This window comes from Alternaria arbusti (genome assembly GCF_024043155.1).
Source record: "Alternaria arbusti strain BMP 1465 chromosome Unknown scaffold_5, whole genome shotgun sequence".
NCBI classification, from domain to species: Eukaryota; Fungi; Ascomycota; class Dothideomycetes; order Pleosporales; family Pleosporaceae; genus Alternaria; species Alternaria arbusti.
The window spans coordinates 394,490-414,660 of NW_026249945.1; the positions used below are offsets into that span (position 1 = coordinate 394,490).

Consider the following 20,171-nt stretch of genomic DNA (forward strand, 5'->3'; position numbering starts at 1 on the left):
GCTACCAAACTTCTAAATAGCCTCCATGAACAAAACAACGAAAACGAAAAAGCACGTTGGCAATTTACACCAGTAGAAAGCACGATGCCGGGTGTTCCGTACTGTCTGCACTGCCATGTAACTTGCGCGTGCCTAGACGAAAGGCTCTGACACAGGACGCTAAACTCCACATTCTGACGCCACTGGGCAGAACTCACTTTGATGTTGTACTGAGTCGGGCTCAATACGCTGATTGATTCTTACTGGCTTCTTTCATGTACGAGCCAGTCTTTTGTGAAGTCGGCCGTACTTCTACAGACCTCCAAACGGACTACGGCCACGTACAGCAGTGAGTGGAAGACTTACCATGAACCTCAATTACAAGTGCGTGTGCATATAACATGTCTGGGTAGTCCTCAACTAGGCGCTCAGACTCCAACCCCATCATTAACGCACCAACAAACGTCAAGCAAAGACCATAAACGAGACAGTCCTCATCCATGTGACGGCGCCACATCGTCACCTCAATATCGAACTCCGCCAACAAGAATGCGATCCAGCTCTCGATCTCTCAGGTGTCAAGAAGTCGTGAGGCGCCTCCGCATGACAGCATCTACCATTATAGATGTTTGGTCGAGGCTAAGCTCCTAGTCCTCCAAGCAGAAAGGCACCTTCTACTTTCAGCCTCCCGTCCGTGTTTCTTTACTTTTTCGTTCTTCGCAATTACAGAGCGGGCTTTCGTAGCTCCTCTCGCTGCCGTCGGAGGGGTTGAACCGAGTTGCAAGCGCCTTGCTATAGGACATAGAAAAGCAAACACTGACAGACATGATGAAGGCTAGCCAAGACAACATCGGTTACCCTTAGGTCACTGCAAGACAGCTGTCAGTGTGTAGCGCATACTCACGATGCTGTCACTGTTCTGAAATTGTTCGTATGTTGAGCAAGCGGTGCTACCGGAAGCCTTATCCCCAAGGTCGTTATTACATCCATATGCTCTTAGTAGAGCTTCCCCAGAATCTGAACGCCAGCATGTTACATAGACTAAATGAAACCAACGCCCCCATAAATAAGTCTGCATTCAATGCGACAGATGACCCATAGTCCTCATGCAGTCGGCAGACGTGCCAACAACGGTAGGACGTCTTTGAACCTCACTGGCTTGAGAAGGAACTCGTCAAAACCGCTATTCTTCGCTTGCTTTCGCGCTTTCTCGCTACCAAGACCCGTTAATGCGAAGATGTACGCCCGGGTACCTCTCTCTTCCTCTAGAGTGCCATCTAAACCATGTTTCGCAGCGTCATCGGACTGTCTTGGTATGCCTTTTTCCAGCAAACCGTGTTCGATTCCACGAATCTTTGATACGGCCTGGAAGCCATCCATAACTGGCATGCTGATGTCCATGAAGATGCAGTCATAGTTTGCTTTTGGGTCCCCTTGCTCAGTGGCGGTTCGATAGAGACGCACCGCTTCTGCGCCGTCGGTGGCACTGGAATACGGTACGCCGAGGCGTTTTGCAAAAGCGCATAGCATTTTTAGATTTATGGGGTTATCGTCTACCAAGAGCAGACGGTGGAATCGGCATGTCGGGCTGCTTGTAAGCGGGGTAGGTGGTTGTGTTGGTAATGGTGCTTGTAGAGCAGGACTTGTGGCGGCGTCGGCTCGTGTCACACGCTGCAACGATAAGCTGCGGTGTGGAAGTACTTTGGTTTGCGGGTCTGGCTCTAGCATTGTGTCGGCATGTTCTAACGGCTCTGTTGGCTCCATGTCAGGTCTGCTTCTGACTTCTATGGACGGCAATGCCTTCTCCTTGGTAGTGACATCCTTCATAGCCGAGATGAGTGCAGGTCCGAGCGAGTTTGCAGTGACTAGTACCGTGTGCATGGCCTTGCTAGTGCCAGATTCGGGAGGTGCGCCTTTAATATTGCGCAGGTCGACCATGACCGGGTAAGTCCCTCCCGTATACGTAGGGAACAATGTTTTCAAGTCGTACGTGAGTGTCGAAGAGATGGCATGGTGATCGATGAGGAGTACATCCAGAACCGGAAGTGTGTCTGTGGAAACAGTGGTGAACCTCATGCCGAAGCGATCCTGGCAGATATTTTGAACGGCCCGCTCCAGCGCTTCGGGAGGCGAATCGATAGAGGGGGCAAATTCTTTGCCTTGCTCTTCGGGTAGAGAGAGACTGAGCATACCGATTGCCTTTCCGCGTAGGCATTCGTGAGAGGAAACGTTCTCGCTACGTGGCGCATTTGGTGTCTGCGCCGTTTGACTAGCCGGAATGTTGATGATGATCTTCGTTCCCTTGCCCAAACGACTAGAGACTGATATAGTTCCGTGTAGTGACTCCACGATGCTCTTCACTAAGCTCAAACCTAGCCCAGTTCCTGGACTTAGTAGATTCTCCTGAATGAAGGGTGTAAAGAGATGGTACTTGAGGAAATCCTCACTCATGCCTACACCCGTGTCGGTCACAGAAAGACTGATTTGTGACTGACTGTCATCGGCAGCCTCCATAAATGCTAGACCTACGTGAATGTAGCCCGACTTGGTATACTTCAATGCGTTGCTGACGACATTGAGTAAAATGCGCTTCCAAGCACCCTTGTCAATGACAAAGGTCCAATCACGGGCCTTTTCAATGCGTGTGGTGACGACGACAGGCTCGGTTTGTGCCGTTGCGGGCGATCCAGCCAACAAATCTTGACGCTCTTTATTAAGTCCAGAAGAGAGGCGCGAAGAATGGTCATGACCTACAGAAACAGTCCCAATGACATCTTCGACCATAGAAGCCAAGTCGACAGCTACTGCACCGTGATGAACGTGGGTGGTGGAACGAGGATCTCCATTTCCGCCTCTTTGTCCAACGCTGGCGCGGCTATTCACTTTGGAATATTCCAACAGATGGTCAAATGTATCGAGAAGAGTAACCGCACAAGACTCAATCATGGAGATCTCCGACATCAAACCAGATCCCTGGCAGTTTTCTTGGATCAGCTCAATGCTGGCCAAAATGCCATGCAAGGGACTTCGTAACTCGTGACTGATGGTCGAAACAAAGTCCGACTTGGAAAGTGTATTTTCGCATGCTTCTAAGCGAAAGACCTCAGCCATCAGTGAGTTACCGAAAGCTGTCAATGAATTGACATCGCCAGTATCAAGTGTTTTGCCGGTGTCAGATACCCAGGCTAGGCAGGTTGCGTAACAAGCTTCTCTTGAATAGTGAAACATAGGCAGGAATATTACGTAGCGGGTCTTTGGCAATAAACTGAAGAGGTCATTCCATCTGTCATCCGCACCAGAGTCAAGTTCGCCATCGCAATCGTGTTGGAAGACCCCATGTTCATCGACTGCGAAGACATGCCCTCGAGGGTACTTGGCAGTCAAGCGCTGGATGAGCGACTGACGCAATTTCAGCTGTCCGGGGGCGTTATCTCTGTGGTAATAGGACAGAGGTACCGCAAAGAGATCGCATGTTGGCGAAGATGTATTGTCAGGAGACATGTCTCGTACCTGACAACCTTTGTTTCGGGTGCCAGTTGAAACGGTGTCAAAGAAGACTAGGCCATCCAGACCCATAGCATCGCCAATACTATCTGCGGCTTTCATGAAGAGAGTGTCGACTTGAGTAGCAAAGTCAGATTTGACCCGTTTTGAGACATTATCTTGGGGCGAAACGATAACAGATGCATCGCAAACAGGCAATGACTGAACATGGTCTGGCATGGTGACGCTTGCATTCGTGCCGTCGGATAGCTTCTTGTCAGGTTTTCTTCGCGAGGCGGCGCCAAAAACATCTAGGTCGAATTGGCTTGTGTGAGCTCCAGGGCGCACAGGGGCTACAGACCTTGGAACCATGTCATCTGAAGCTACGAAGCGGCGAAGACCTTGCATCATCTCAGCAGATCGAGACTTACAAGCTTCGGCGCGTCGCATATCGAGGTATGCACTGATAGCCGAGGTAGTTTCGCGAAGAGTGCTCAGCGACTTGGGATGCAGAAAGTCCCGTTCTTTAGTGTCAACAACACAGTAGCTGCCCAATATGTGCCCAGACATTGCAAACAGCGGTATCTCGAGGTATGAAACCATGTGCGGGTAGCCAGCCACGAACGGGCGCTCGGCAAATGTGGGAACCTGGCGAAAGTCTTTTATGCAGAAATACGACTTGTCGGCAATGATATAGGGACTGTCCGGCATAGGCACTGGTTTGCCCTGGAAGATGCACATGGTGAATGGGCAGACGCCCCATTCGAGAGCGATTCGCGAAGTACCCAGCAAGAGCGGCTCGGCCGGGTCTGCACTCGAAAGCGACTGGTGCCTCGTCATCTCTGCGCATATGAATTGATTTCGATTATCAATGAGCGAAAGGAATGCGCGATCGCAGTCCATCTTGTGCACGCCATGCTGGACGAGGGCGTTGAGGGTTATGTCGCTGCTGGGGACTGGTTCGGACGGCGGTCCTTCTGGGATGTGGAAGGGGAACGACGCGGCAGAGAGATATCTAGGGCCGTGTTAGCAACAGGAATCGGCAATGTGACGTCGGCTGGCAATTCTCACGCGGCGATCTCGTATGCGCGTACCCGTTCGTGGTTATCGATAGCTGCGGGTGGCGTCGTGGTCGAGATGGGCGCGGTCGTAGCCATGGTCCATTACGTCACTCACATAGAATGAAGACTGCTGGTGCTGCGTGCGACGTTTGCGCGGGCCCCAGCAGTCTTCTGGGCTTTAGCAGGCAGTCTTGGCGTTAGTCAGCCAACACATAAACGGCCCGTAAAACCAAAGCTGCCATGCTCAAGCACGGCTTAATTTCTCGTCAAATTCATCGGATCGTGATGTCTCACAATAACGCTAGCCTAACACGGGTTCCGCGGCTGCATAGGGCTAGACGCTCAGAGACGCGTATTCGTCGCACACTTCAGTCAACTTCCTTCTCGTCCCGGGCTCCATAACACTGTGCCCAGCGTCGTCTATGAAGTGCAATCTGCTCTCCGGCCACTGCTTGTACAACTCCCAGGCTGTAACCGGCGGGCAGACAACATCGTACCTGCCCTGCACGATGGTCGTCGGAATGTTCCGGATCCGGTCCACGTTCTCCTTCCTCAACCTGCAGGACGAAGTCAGTAATCATCTGCATTCCGTACAGCCAAGACTTACAGCTGCCCGTCTTCCATCCATGCTTTGTTGATGAAGTAGTGGATCTCCATCCTAGCATGTGCGAGCAGATAGGCTGGTTCTTTCAGTTTCTTGTACGCGTGTGGGTCAGGATACAGGGTGCTGATTGATAGCTCCCACGTGTTCCACGCCTCAGCCGCGGGATGACTGATAGACGAGTCCGAAGACATGAGGCGTTTGTGGTAGTTGCCGATATGATCGGAACGTTCTTCCTCTGGTAAAAACTTGATAAAGTCCTCCCAGCGGTCGGGAAACAGCATTTGCGCGCCGCCTGCATGGTTGGTCCACTTGAGTTCGATGTCTCGCACGGTGAAGATGCCGCGCAGGACTAGACTACCTACACTATCGGGGTGTGTTTGCGCATATGCTAGAGCGAGTGTGGATCCCCAGGAGCCACCAAAGACCATGTGCCATTTGGAAAACTTCAGATGCTTGCGCAGCTTTTCGATGTCTTCGACGAGATGCCAAGTAGTGTTGTCTGTTGTGTTGGCATTAGGGCGCGATTGACCACAGCCTCGCTGGTCGAGCAGAACCACTCGGTATTCAGAGGGGTTGAAGAAGACGGTGTTGGTTTTGGAGCAGTTCCCGCCAGGCCCACCATGGAGGTAGATGACTGCAAAGCGTTAACTATCAGGAAAGTTGGACAACATGGCTGACACTTTTACCAGGCTTTCCGTCCTTCTTGCCAAACTGTTGATAGTAAAGTTCATGGGTGTCATCCACCCGCAGCCAATTCACGTCCCAGGCATCTTCATGCTCGTAGCTGGTGAACTGGAGTGTTTGAGCCATCGTGCCTTAGTAGTAGATAGAAAGTTTGCGGCGAGACAAGAAGATGAAAGAGCTTTTTTAGTCGACGTGTGTGCAAGACAGTCATACTGGTAGTGATGGAGTCAGACACCCAGGTACGACTACCCCGCTTTCAGTATAGTGGCCCCGCTGCTTCAAGAACACCTTCCTATTCTGCTCCCAGAATGCGACTGACTAACGGCAGCAAGCGTGCGAAAGATGCAATTGACACGCTCATATTTAAAATACACATTATTGTATGTACTGGATAATAATAACGTTGGCGACAAGGACCTAATACTTAAAACCACCTGCCCTGGTGCTCCACAAGCCGTTCGGGTCAACACTCTTCTGCAATGCCTTAAACTTGTTGTAATCCTTGTAGCTCTGGAAAACTGGCTGGTCCCACATGGCATCGTTGATGAACAATGGCATGTACATGTCGCTTGGCATACCCGCTTCTGCTATCCATTGAGGCACGACCTTGTCTAACCAAGCCGTCAATTCCCTGGCGATGCCAAACGCAAGAGCGTCGTCTGTGGGCAAGTTCCACGCTCCTTGGTAGATTAGGATGATGCGGTCAGGGTCGGAGGACGAAAGTCCCATGGCGTTTCCGCCCTTGGACTCGGACATCTTTCCAAAGCGGGATGGAAGAGGTTGGAAGTCAACGCTGAACTGGATGGCGCGAACGACAGGTAGGGTGTTGAGGAAGATACCAGTGAGTTCAGCAAGCTTGTCGCGAATCTCCTTGTACATCTGAGGCCGGGATGCAATGTATGGGACAGTGTAAGTGCGGAAGAATGCGCGGGCGTTCAAGAGTCGGACTGGCTCGCCGTTTGCCTTCAGCTGAGAATCGTTAGGTGCTATACGGCACATTGAAGTTGGATTATAGACTTACTAGCTCAGAGTACTTTTGTGTCTTGGGTAGACACAAAGGGTTGACGATCTTGAAGAAATCGGCAAACGGACCCGATGTAGGTGGCTTAGGGTTGTCGTAAAAGGAAAAGAGAATTTTCGTCTTGATTCCAGCTGCGACTACGAGGTCCGTAAGAATGATAGCCGCCTTGGGGTCTTCGGCACCGTGTGCCATGAAGTTGTGCAAAGCAGCGTATAGTGCGTCGGATTTTGAGTCGTCGAAGACACACGAGCCACCCCAGACGTCGCCCATGTGATGGACTTTAGTCTTGAACTGGGTGACAATACCGAACTGGCTACCGGAACCACGCATAGCTTGCGCAAGGTCGGGATGCTTTGCAGCATTGACGTTGAGGACAGACCCGTTCGCCATAACAGTCTCCCATTCGATGATGTTCTATCGCTTGTTAGCATAGCTGCCCTTTGCATATAGCGGAAAACTGACATCGGCTGCAAGACCCTCTTGAGCACCGAGGAAGGAAAGACCTCCACCGAGCAGCAGACCAGCGACACCGACGAGACCGAGTCGTCCTCCAGCGATTGCCACGCCGCTCTTCTCAAGGTCGCCAATGACGTCGTTCCATTCGCCACCGGGTCGGACGTAAGCAACATCTTCTGCTGCGTCGTACGTCGCTCCGACTAGATTGGTCATGGCGATGAGAACACCGTCTTGGACCGCAGCATGCTGCTTGTTTGGATCGTGACCTCCGCTCCGTGTAGCAAGCTTGACAGTCGGGTACTTGTTCAAGATCTTGATAGCAATGGACACATCTTGGGCAGAGTCTGGTTGAACAATGCATGCAGGATCGACTTCGCGGAGATTGGTAGCCCAGTATTGCTGCGTCTCATGTGCGTATTCGAGCTTGAGAAGTCCCGGAGTGAGGACTTTTCCTGGAAGAGCATTGTTGATTTCGTTACACGCTTTAGTAGTGGCCTCTGTGGGAATAGCAAAGGCGGATTGGGCTCCTAACAGGAGAGTCGCAAGAGCGAGAGAGATGAACTTGTCCATGTCTGGAAGTGAATGAGTGTAAGGAACGAGCGAAAGATGGACGAAAGCGCAGAAGAACGAACGCAGCCTACAGACCACCTCTTGATGAGCGATGTGCCTTAAGTACTACAATGTGGGCTTCTTCGACGTTAGGTTTAGCTGTCTCCGGTCTTGGTTCCGGACGCCATGGCAGCCATGCAGAGAGCAGCACATGTACACAAGCTGGGGAGAACCATGGCTAGGGCAGATCGCGTGGAAGAATCGCAAAATACGGCAAACCCCCTCCAATGGCGACGCATGAAATGAGGAATTGAGTGCAGATCATGTGTGAGTCCCTGCGAAGCTTACGGTAATGGGCCCGACATTTGAGGGGAATCGACGCACACCGTCGTAAAACTATATGGTTTGCTGGATTGGGCATTTAGCCTGGATAGGATAAGGCGAGCCCAGTATTGGAAACGGTACTTGAGTGCCGAATTGCAGGACTGGCAGTCTCGGAACCCGAAGGTTTGTCAGACAAGCAGTGCGTATAATTGTCATCGACGGTCATGGTGGGGTGCGCTGATGGTGGGACCGAGTCCGAGTCCGATCTCAGGGGAAAAACACGTCTGTGGCATTAAACTTCTGGGCCATGCGAAACGAGAGTCACGCACAGATACGCTAGAGAAGTATATGTATGTCGCTGGTAATCACGATAATTGCTGAAGCGCGAGTGGTGGTGAAGCCGGGTGCAGGCGGATGCAACGATGGTGATGATGCGAGAAGGACACGAAGAGGCTGCATGCACGGCTGTGACGGGCTGGCTGAAGGTGGACGTCGTCGTATCACGTCGACATTGCATGGAGTCGTGGCGGAAGGATCGGAACGCGTAGGTCCGTGCTTGTTCGGTTGCTCCTTCTACCTCCTACCTGGGCATCGGAACCCAGGGATAAACAAACAGTGGCCGACAAGCTCACAACGCCGCCACATCCGACGACGCCGCCGGTAGCCGACCACGACGGCTGCACTCACCATGGACTCGTACAATCTCAAGACGGCGTCGACGTACATCAACAACCTGCTGCTTGCGCGGGGGTTGTTGCGCAATGGCACGCCCATTGAGTTTGCGCATCCGTCGAGGGGAGAAGGGGGGAAAGAGGCCACCATGGCCCAGATCATCAACCTGGTGCACGACCTGATATTGAAGCGCGATGTAGGCACATGCACGTTTACGTTCTGGTGGGGAGGGTCCTAATGAGCAGACAGCGCGACCAGGAATACCGCGAATCCAGCGCCGACACGCTGCGAAGCCTGCGCGCCGAGTCGACGCGCCAGACGGCCGCCCTCGAGAAGCAGCACAACCGCAATGCCGACCTATCGCGACAGCTCTCGCTCGCCCAGGCGCAAGAGCAGTCGGCGCGCAAAGCCCTGCACACGGCCGAGTCGTCGGCGCGGAAGCTGCGCGCCGAGATGCAGCGCCTCAAGACGACGGTCGACCAAGTGCGCACCAGCTGCACCAACGACGTGCGCAAGCGCGACAAGGAGATTGCACGGCTCAAGAGCCACCTGACGAGCCAGCAGCGCGGCAACAAGACGGGCCTCGTCGGCGCAAGCATCACCATCAACCCCGGCAGCACGGGCTTGGGCGCCGCCACGGGCCATGCGCGCGACGAGTCGCCCAATGTCGACGACCCCGAATACAGCCTGAAGCAGGAGACGACCGAGTTCTTGACCCAGCTGAGCCAGAGCTTGAGCGACGAGAACGACAACCTCATCGGCCTCGTGCGGAGCGCTCTGGTGACACTGAGGGAGCTACAAGGCATGCCCGAAGTCAATCGCAAACAAGACGCAGACGACGCCTCGGTCGCGGGCGACGAGCAAGACGACACGCAACAGGACATGCTGCACACGCTGCCTACCGACTACGAGACTCTCGCCGACGACATGGACACGGTCTTGGACAACCTGAAGAACCTCCTCACAAATCCAAACTTTGTAGCAGTGGACGAGGTCGAGATGCGCGAGGAGGAGATTCACAGGCTACGCGCCGGCTGGGAGAAGATGGAGGCTCGGCTGCGCGAGTCGTTCCTCCTCATGGACTCCTGGCGAAAGCGCATGACCAATGGGGACACCATCGACCTCGAGGAGCTTAGGATGGGACTAGGATTTGGCGAAGGGTTCGAGACGGTCGATAGGGAAGGATTCTCCGTGATTGATGAAGAAAGCGAGGCCGAGGAAGCTGCAAGCTCAGCCTTAGAAGAAGACGTGGACAATACAGAAGAACAAGAGGAGGCCGTCTACCTGCCCTCACCCAAGCCACACGCGAGACCAGACAAGACAACCGGGCCCGATGTCTTCAGCATCAAGTTGCAACCCAGCCAGCCAGCGCTGAGGGAGACCAACGGCAACAAGTCGCCCAGTCGATCGCCCCGCAAAGTCGCCTTCTCAGCGTCCATACCGAATACACCGTCTCAGGTGGACGGAGAGAACGCAGACACGTCTGGGATAGGTCTAGTCGATGCGGAGAAGGCTAGTCGGCCAACCTCTGCAGCCAAACCGCCTCGTTCAGAAGAACGAGCGTCAAGACCAACAAGTCAAGACAGACCACGCCATGTACGTTGTGACATCTTTCCCTCTACGTCCACTCCCTCCACAATCTCCAGCCCATCAGCATCACACCCATCCCTCAACAGATCTGACAATTTACGACAGACCAAGAAGCGCTTGTCGAGCCCACGTGCCCATCCCGACGAGCGATCGCCGAAGCTATCGGTCCAAGACAAGTTACGAGAGGCCGCGGAAGCAGCCGCTGTAACCGACGGAGACATCTCCACCAATAAGACGGACGAAAGCACCGAAGTGTCCGAGGAAAACCCTAAGAAGCGGACACCTAGATCTCCCGTCAAGACACGAATCAGTGGGAGGCCAAAGAGGAGAAAAAGCACCTTGACGCCAGAGGAGCTGGCAAATCTTCTAGGCTGCTAGACTAGGTTGGAGCATGTGCGATCCTCACGATGGCACCGTGAACTAGGACTTGATAGCGACTCGAGGCTGCATCGGCGGCTGGTCATGCAAGATCATGCCATCAACTGGCTTCCAGTTATATGCGAGGCTTGCATGTTGAGGAGTCGGTCGGTGGAGTGAATGATGGGCGTGACCCATGCTCTCCTCTATTGGGTAGGTCATAGATGCCAGTGCGTTTGTGGCCCTTATGCACTGGGTAACGGCGCGTATCCTGAGGCCCTCCTCGGCTGGACTATCAAATCTCGCCAGGCCCACTCATGAGCTCGCACAGATTCGGTCAATGCGCGACTGTGAACGGTCTTGATTTTGAAGGACGTCCACGAGAAATGACCTACCTCATCGTGCGAATGGGCCATGGCACAGCAGCAACACAGCATCTCCCCTGCTTCTTGTGTGCCCAAGGGGCTGCGTATCCGACGCAGTGACATGCCTTGGTGGAAGTGCTCATAGTCGGGCATCGATAATGTTATCGTCCTCGGTCGCTTCGCGTACCTGAATCCTCCCGCCCGCCCGTCATTCCTCCTGACAACTCTGCGCTCGTTCAATCTCTAGTCTTCACATGCACCTTTGCACATCATCACGAGAGACACCGGTTTTCCTCCACATGGCGCACATTGTGACCGCAGTGTGGCCGTAAAAATCGCTCGCTCCGCCTCCAGCATTCCTGAGGTTGGTGATGTGGTGTTGTGGTTGGACGGCGTTGCAAGCCACTAAGTTTATTAGCCGCCCATTGTCCCCATTCGGGACATTAGGTGATGGAGGATATGAGCACAGCTCCAGTGATTGGGCAGAGGCCGAGATGCGGATGCAGAATGGCTGTAAATAGGTCTCTATGCGGCAGGGAGGATAGCTGCAGCGCGATCAAGGTAGCAGCCTTGGAAAGCAAATTTCTCTGCATCTGTCGTCAGCCCTCGAGCCACAGTTCCCCCGTCGAAAATGCACTGTTATGCAGTGTGACAGGCGATTATCTGCACCTTGCACATCCCGGCATCACATGGCTCTCCTGTTCTCTGCTGCTCATTGGTGTGGTGTTTTCACCCCAAGCCCGTGCGCTACGTGACGGCCCACTTATGTATTCCCCGCCCGCGTTGGCGAATGAGGGCGCAGAAGCAAGACGCCCGGCTACACACGTTAAGCCCGCCCACCACTCCCGCTTCACCATCAAGCGCTCGCCGTACATTCGATAGACTGCTCTCCACACCCGCTACCAGCTTACACCCTGCGAACATGGCGTGTCTACGCAGCGCAGGTAATCAATCGCTACCGGGTCCAGCGAGACCTGGCCCATAGTTGGCGTAGTGCAATGTGCCGGCCTGCCAGCCCCTCGCTAACGCCCAATGGTCGCTCAGCAGCTGTGCGATGCTGTGTCTATAGATAAGTAGGCCTGGCGCCGCTCACATCTCGTCTTTTTTTCTTCAGCAAGTGTGTCAAGTTCAGAGCTGTTGTGTTCGTCTTTTGTCTATTCTTTTTACCCCTCCCCTTCTCCCCCTCTACTCTCCAGGCCTGGTGCCATTTAATTCCCACTACCTCACCGTCGACCTTTATACCCACCCTTTTACAATAATCCAATTCTTTGTGGCCGGTCCACTTTCACGTAATACACAGTTCTACTTGCTCGAAACGAACTTTCAAACTCACAACGACAACGCAATACTCGCAAACCTTTACGGAACTCTCAACACACAGCTTCTTCAGCAATCTTGACGTCTATCCATTAGTTTGGCATCGGACGAATTCGAAAGAAACGATTACATCATAATACCAATCTTTACAACAGAAAGAACGAAACAACATCACAATGGCCGCTATCCAGCTTAACTTCACTCTCCGCACTTCCTCCAACTGCAAGACCGTGCACTTGCTCGGCTCCTGGGACGGCTACCAGGGTCAGCTCCCGCTCTCCAAGGACCCCAAGAAGTCCGGAGGCTGGGTCGGATGCTTCAAGTTCCAAGGACAGACCTTGAAGCAGGGACAGCGCTACTGGTACTACGTATGTCTCTCCTCTAGCACTGCATGGTGAACTGGAAGCTAACATCTGCCCAGTACATCATCGACGGCTACCACGTCTCGCACGACCCCGCTAAGGACCACACCACCGAACCCACCACTGGCCGCAAGCTTAACATCATCGACATCCCCGCTGCCAAGTCGAGCTCCAAGACAACCACCTCCAGCTCAGACCGCAAGTCCCGCCGCGTCTCGACCGCCACCATCCCCAAGGGCCGTGGCCTCAGCCCAGAGCGCATCGTCGCGCCCAAGCCCCAGCGCCCACACGAGACCCGCCAGGTCATCAACACCCAGTACGACAAGACCACTCTTGAGGATCTGAACCGCCGCTTTGCCAAGCAGCAAATCGAGGAGTCGTCCGACGACTCAGACTACGACTCCGACGAGGGCTCCGACGTTCCCTCGCTCACCAGCCGCTCCACCAACAGCTCCAGCCCGTCCAGTGTCAGCTCTGGTAGCTCATGCTGCACATGCGAACGCTACGGAATCACCCGCGCTGGTGACCGCGTCAAGCTCGACTGCGGTGGTGCTCGCTGCGGATACTCTGATGACTCATCTGACTGCTCCTCCGAGGACGAGTACGTGTACGAGGAGAAGACCACCCGCCGCCAGGGTGTCGTCATCCGCTCCTAAGTGCCTCACTACCTTCCTGGATACCATTGTTCCGTCATCGACACCTGCATCCTTGCATCTTCTATCGCAGTGTGCCGATGCGCCTTTTCAACCTCTTTCTTCTGTGCATATTATGATTACGAATCTTCTTTCTTATCTTGTTCTATCAACTACGACCGGCCTCATGTTCAGAGGCTGGCTTCCGCTCTTTGGGATATTATGACGGGTATTATTGCCGCTGGTATGGGAGCTGCCCATGGGTTTTATGCTGGGGGGGAAACGAGGCAACTGCCTGCACCTTACGACAATGGCTTAACAAGCCACCCAGAGAACACGCTAGATGTTCTCATCGTGCCAATGCACGCTCATGTAGTCTATAGTTTATTAAATCTACGGATCCGCATGCGCTCGTGCGCGGAAAGATACATCGCTTTTCAAATATGCACTCTAAGTGACTTTGAGATATTGTAAGCGGCAGGGTGCACCGTGACCTCGTCAGGTCAGGTTGTCGCAGCTTCCCCACGTTCGTTGAGGGGTAACTGCCTAGCTCAACAGGTTCAGGCCACGGCTCTGACGCGACACCATCATCTTCATTGCCCCTCTCGGTCCGCTCTCTCACCAACACAACAACGTCACCTCTTTGGAATCCACCTACCCCATCGATCTTCCGATTTCTGAGACCCCTCACATGGAACCCTGATCTTCGTCCTTGCGCTCATCATTATGGAAGCCACTCGAAAGGACGTAAATTGTCAAACATGTCAGTTGAATGGGATTCGCCTCAGTACACATGGCATGGATACTGAAGGCTTTTTTCGATATGACGACGCCTTTCTTTTACTCCATGAGCCCTGTCCAAAATGCGATAATACGGAGCTGGATCCTTCCTTACGCTTGTGCGAGGTTTGTCATCACTTCCGTATTTGGCATTTGCTCACCTGCCGTGGCCAAATAAGATGGGACGGCCACCTCAAACACTGTCACAACAATCAGGGGCATTGCGACTTTTGCCATTCCGTCATCTCAGCGGCGCAAGACTCCAGTAGAGGATACGGAGAAACACTGGACCTCCAAGATGCCGATAGCGTCAAATTCAGACTTCGTAGTGACAGCGGCGACGGACTCGTGCGCTGCATTCTCTACATGTTCTTCGTCAGTGTTAATGGCAAAGAAGAGCCTTTTGCGGGCAACCACGAATGTATAGTAGACACAACACACCGACTCATTGATCGTGCCTTTTTCAATGCAGGGGTGTCATCATCTTTCGAGCCAGAGAAAAACACCAAAGCACTAATGTCGCGTCTCCATCCTTATATTGACTGGAGACAACAACGAATTTGGCTCGGAAGCCTACCATTGCTGAGATCATCGGAGGACAGCCCTGGAGGATTGCTCTTACGAAAACCACTCCAAGACGTTCGCGTGGTAGATGTCGTGGATGCGTGCATCGTACATCTACCTCGAGAAGCCGAGTTCGTTGCCCTATCGTATGTGTGGGGACCAGACTCCGCGAAAGATTTTCGGACCTTGCGCACCAATCTGCGCGACCTTGATACCCCCGGTAGCCTGGATAGGATTGACCTACCCTCGACAATATCAGATGCTATCACAGTATGCAGACAGCTGGAGTATCGATTCCTATGGATAGACCGACTTTGCATAATACAAGACGAACTGCACGCGGAAGCAATTCAGTTAGAGCAGATGGCAAGTCTATACCACCAAGCAGCCTTGACCATTGTTGCAGCTGCAGGTTCCGATGCAGCACATGGATTGCTGGGGGTGAGCCGGGCGAGGGCAGAGCAAAAACAACTGAAGTTTCACAGTCGCCTCCAGCTGGTGAAAACCGCACCAGATCTCAAACAAGTCTTACACAAGACTACGTGGAGCAGTCGTGCTTGGACATTCCAGGAGTACCTGTCGTCAACGACCATGATATTCTTCACTGAACATGGACTTTACGTTGGCCACAGATCGGAACCCGGCTCGCTTGATGTATACACCGAAGCACCCGCGGTACAACAATCCACATATGATCGATTACAAAATTCCTTCGACGCATTGGAGACATACACGGACAAGTCGCTCACGCACTCATCTGATAGACTGCGCGGATTCTCGGGAATACTGTATGCTACACATGGTAATAGAACAACGTACGGAGTGCCCATTGACGACTTCGATCGCAGTGTTCTGTGGCGACGGCAAGGGCCGAGGATTGAACCAAGAACCCAGGAACAAGAGAATACCATACCCACATGGTCTTGGACATCGGTTGGAGGACCCATCGGGTTTTACCAGAAGTACTGTTATTCTTATAGCCTTGCTTACTGGGGCAGGTTCATCTACGAAGAAGACAGGGTGGTGAAGGTCGTTATTGGACCACCGAAGCGAACATGCCAAGTTAGAAGAGAGGGAAACGATCACGCTGTAGCCGCACTTGCATGGCTGGCTGGCTGCGTGCGCTCAAAACCACCATCCTATCTCAAAATCGACTGTTCAAGTACGGAGTACGAGAAACGGCTCGAGGAGAGGTGGTCTGACGACGATCTCCCTGGATACTGGGAAGATGCTTTTCGCGAGTATAAAGCAGATGAACTGTTTGAAAGCGTTCGTGGTAATTTCAAAGACATCACCAGACGCACCATAGTCCATACACAAAAGGCTTCCTTCACACTGGATCGAAGCAGCCGAATGAGAAGGAAAACACTACGGCCTTGGGTACATCCAGAAAATGTCACGATCCTAATTCGCAGCAATGGTCTAGTTGCAGGTGCCATAGAGCTCGATGAAGGTCTTGTCGACAGTAATGGAAGCCGAAAGATGGACCATTGTGACGTAGACTTGATTGCACTCTCAGTAGACCCTGAGGGCCATATATTCCCGCCAGTAATACCGTGCTTCGATTCACCATCTGACAGTTCGTCGCTCAGCGAGTTCTTTGGATGTATGTGCTCGTCAAACGGGACCATCGATTTAGAACCGGAAGCGCATCTGGTAGAGTGTCCCAGACACGTGAATTTCGACACACCCAGCTTTTGCAAAGATCTAGTGTCTCCCTATGATATGATTATTCGTGGGCAGGAACAGACCGAGGAAGCAAGGGCATTTGTCAAGCACTGGGAAGGATTGAGCTATTTTGGCATCGACGGCAGTCCTATTCACGATTGGAAGTACATACCTGAGTTGTATGTAATGGCAGTTGCGCCGGTTCCAGTTCAAGAAGACGGCGACGTCATATACCGGAGACTGGGCATTGGAAGGGTTTATCTGAAGAGATGGGTTGAAGCGTCGCCGAAGTTCGAGACAATCGTCCTGGAATGAGGTGACTCGGATGTAGTAGATGGGTCATGAAAGACGCTGCTTTGGGCAAGCTTCGATTGGATGCGCTGCTATAGCACCTTGGCTCAGTTCTGGAGCGCAGCTAAACGGAGAGAACAAGAGATTGCGGGAAAAATGCTGACTGCCATCGAGAAGAGTTGTATCTTAGAAGAATACACTAATTGGTATTGGGTCCATATATTACGAGTATTGTCACCTAACGAATGAATCGTCACTTGGTCCCTCAATAACACATGACCACGCCTTGCTGCAAGGCCGCCTGCATCCCTAGCAAGATGCTCCAGCCCCATAATCAGCCTCCACGCGACTGCGCCGCTGGCTTAAAATCGGTACTACGCGAGAGCGTTTGCCCCTGGCCGGATCCCGCTCGCCACGATGGAAACGCCCACTAAGCCTTATCATGGGTTTCCCAGAAGAGGCTCATGTGGAGGCAGTGACTGATTAAAGTGGAGCATGGAGTGGTTGGTGGGTATGCGAGTATGGCCCAGTGTACGCTAGTAGAACGCTTGTAGGGGCAGGCTCACGTAAGGCGGGATTTGGTGCCAAGGCGATTGGGTTTGAAGAATGTGATTGGTGCGCGGTGTGGATGCCGAGGTTCCCAATATCTTTTCGATGTGTTGATCAAGCCAGTCGGCACGGTTTATCCTTTGATCATCTGGGGTATGATACTTGTTTGATGCTGGAAGGCCCTAAAGTATGCAGAGCTGGGGCTGAGTACTTGGTGGTCAGTGAACGTGGGCGTAATAATTGTCTGGACTTCCAGAACAGTGCGATGGTGAGTAGGTCTATGAATATTGGAGCCAACCTGGACGAATGAGGACATTAGAATGCCTCATGACCAGATAAGGCAAAACAAGCAGCGCTAATGCATCTCAAAGTATTAGCCTCATCTCCAATGATATGTACAACATTGAACTTCCAATCGTAACACGTTCTGTAGGCTTTGAGCTAATGCAGGGGTCTTTCGTGACACCAGCGTGTTGGTGACGGTAGATTCGGGATGGCAATGGATCCATGACCCGTCTTGCCGCAGTGGATCAACAGCCGACCACCCAGCGTCCTCGCGAGCAGTCCACAAGGCTGAATCGATGTCTCGGCAGCGTCCGTTCGGGAGCCTCTCGGCTAGGACGCATCTTATACCCGCTCTAGTGTACAACTGTCCAAGGTCGATTGTTGGAGATGACCAACAGGGGAAGGGTTGCGCAAAACGCGCCTAAGGAGTAATGCAACCTGGCTTGAAATGTTAGCTCATACGGAAAGTCTGGGTCTTTGAAGCTGGGCAAGCTGATAGGCGGAGCACTAGGAAGCTTTAGAGATACGATACCACGTTGGCTCGAATCTGGAGAATGGGCTTCCTCGACCCCAACTAGCAGCACTAGCATGCCGGAAATATTGGATCCCGCACAAGAATATAGCATTGACATGATGAGAGCAAGGCGAGCAGATGAAGGCATCGAGGAAATCCAGCCAACCGGTGGTGAGAAGCAATGGATGCCTAGCTTTCAAGCTATGACTGTAGAGTTGCCACGCAAGCCTCAATCCACGGATACGAGAATGGGAGACCTAGATCTATCCAGCGGCAGTCGCGGTACCGTTGGCTACGGCAATGTGACCCCTTCGCCCTGCGCCTAGCCTACGCGTGGTCCGTTACAGGGTGGATTCGTGAGCTTGCAGCGGAAGCAACGGCCTTCGTGGGTCATGACGAGGTGCATCGCCTTCACGGTATGTAGGCCTTCCGATCGACTGTGGCGCAATGATCCGACTCGCCGAGACTTGAGAATGCCGAATGTCGTTCACCGGCGACGTCGGAAGCGGCCGGGGTGTGAGTCGTCCTGCAAGCACCATCGGGCGTGGTCGCGATCTAGATAGACTACAAATTTGTGATACGACGACTGAAGTGTGGGGTGGGGAGTAACGGTTTCTACACCGACGGATAAGGCGAGTTTTAGGTGTATACTTTTCATTCTGCTCATGGAGATGGCGGTGACCCTTGAAGTGGCACGTGCATTGGCCGCCAAAGGTGGGTCTGCTTGGCGAAGATGACGTCTCACGGAACTCTGTATGCACTTGCGAACACGCTACGATGCTTCATTCTATCACGTAGACCTAAATCATTACGACTACATATAATAAGTTCTCGTGTTGACTCAAGTCATGTATCGGGGCCGAACGGAGCAAATTTCTCCGTCTAGGAATAGTGGGCTTAATTGGGGTGGTGCCTTGCACAAGGCAGACTCAAATGTGCTCGTAAAAATAGCACAATGACATTGAAGGTTAACGCTACGATTGAAGTAGAAACTGCAAGTAAGAATACCACACGACGTGGACAGTCGATGCTGCTACTGATGTAACAAAGACCGAAGCAGTTGGTGTTGTCCAAAGCATGCGCAACACGCCAGTTCTTATGATGACTCCCATATCCTCGTGATGTTACTGTGCGGACCCAAAAGAAAACGCCAATTCCTCCTTCATTCCCGTGTTCCATGCGTGTAACCCATCATGTCGATCCAAACCCTCTTAAACTCCATGGTAATGCGTGTATCGTCGAAAGTGTGAAATGATGCGAACGTAAAGTGGCTGAAGATACAGCACTGAGTAACCAGCTCGAGAAGATAGTTGTGTGTTATAGTGAGCAAACGGCCTGGCGATGGAATGATAGCCCGTCTTCGCAGCTGAATGTGAGTTGTGGACATACAACCTCATGCATTCATCGTAGGTATGCCGGAGAAAACCCGCCGCTACCATAGCCGGAATCTGGGAGAACACCGGCATGATAGACTTGAGGTCGATGGTGGCTATGAGAGCTGCAGGCGTAGCCTACGAGAACTGTCTTCTCTTGGATCCCATGTCCTCGTTGACCATGGGCGGCGCATGGATCGATTGCGTGTTTGTAGTATAAGCACCGGCAGACCGAATAGCGCTCAATGACTTGATAACACATGCCGAAGAGTGTGTGATTGTGTATAATAGTGCCCAAATGTGAAGTGGCCCAGGGAAAGTGAAGATCTGGATAGCGTGAATGCCAACGATATGGTACAAAAGAAGATGTGTTGACAAGAGTGAACTGAGACTTGTAGTGATGAATCCTGACTCGACGTGGCAAGCGGTAGCATATATAGCGATAGGCGTGAAGTCAACTCGGACGCATAGGCCAGTGTGGGTCACCCGGTAGGCATCGTTGACTACCCGCAGCTCCGTCAGGCAACGGGGACCAAGTGTAGGGATGAGTGCACAGTCAGCCGGACGCTGCTAAGATGGGATTCCCAGAGGCAACTAACACAGCCATCGTGGCCGTTAGCTTGTTGACGGTAGGGAAAAAGGTTTGGTCTTGACATCCAGCAGGGGTTGGTGGTTCGCTTCTTGGAGGCTC

General features: G+C 52.8%; 4 protein-coding genes across 4 annotated transcripts; 2 read left to right on the plus strand and 2 right to left on the minus strand.

Moving 5' to 3' along the window:
• Positions 1–1,083: 1,083 nt before the first annotated feature.
• J4E86_004636 (uncharacterized protein) lies at positions 1,084–4,619 on the minus strand (the record flags this gene model as incomplete). Its single annotated transcript, XM_051445174.1, has 4 exons — positions 1,084–3,393; positions 3,490–3,845; positions 3,894–4,477; positions 4,534–4,619. 4 exons carry the CDS (start codon positions 4,617–4,619, stop codon positions 1,084–1,086), a joined length of 3,336 nt encoding a protein of 1,111 aa, XP_051303271.1.
• Positions 4,620–4,857: 238 nt separating this feature from the next.
• On the minus strand, positions 4,858–5,937 carry J4E86_004637 (uncharacterized protein; the record flags this gene model as incomplete). The annotated part of the gene is made up of 3 exons (XM_051445175.1): positions 4,858–5,080; positions 5,131–5,761; positions 5,814–5,937. 3 exons carry the CDS (start codon positions 5,935–5,937, stop codon positions 4,858–4,860), a joined length of 978 nt encoding a protein of 325 aa, XP_051303272.1.
• Positions 5,938–8,849: 2,912 nt separating this feature from the next.
• On the plus strand, positions 8,850–10,801 carry J4E86_004638 (uncharacterized protein; the record flags this gene model as incomplete). The annotated part of the gene is made up of 3 exons (XM_051445176.1): positions 8,850–9,029; positions 9,083–10,429; positions 10,529–10,801. The coding sequence occupies 3 exons, from the start codon at positions 8,850–8,852 to the stop codon at positions 10,799–10,801; spliced, it is 1,800 nt and encodes a 599-aa protein (XP_051303273.1).
• A 1,837-nt stretch (positions 10,802–12,638) lies between these two features.
• Positions 12,639–13,480, plus strand: J4E86_004639 (uncharacterized protein; the record flags this gene model as incomplete). Its single annotated transcript, XM_051445177.1, has 2 exons — positions 12,639–12,830; positions 12,884–13,480. 2 exons carry the CDS (start codon positions 12,639–12,641, stop codon positions 13,478–13,480), a joined length of 789 nt encoding a protein of 262 aa, XP_051303274.1.
• Positions 13,481–20,171: the final 6,691 nt, after the last annotated feature.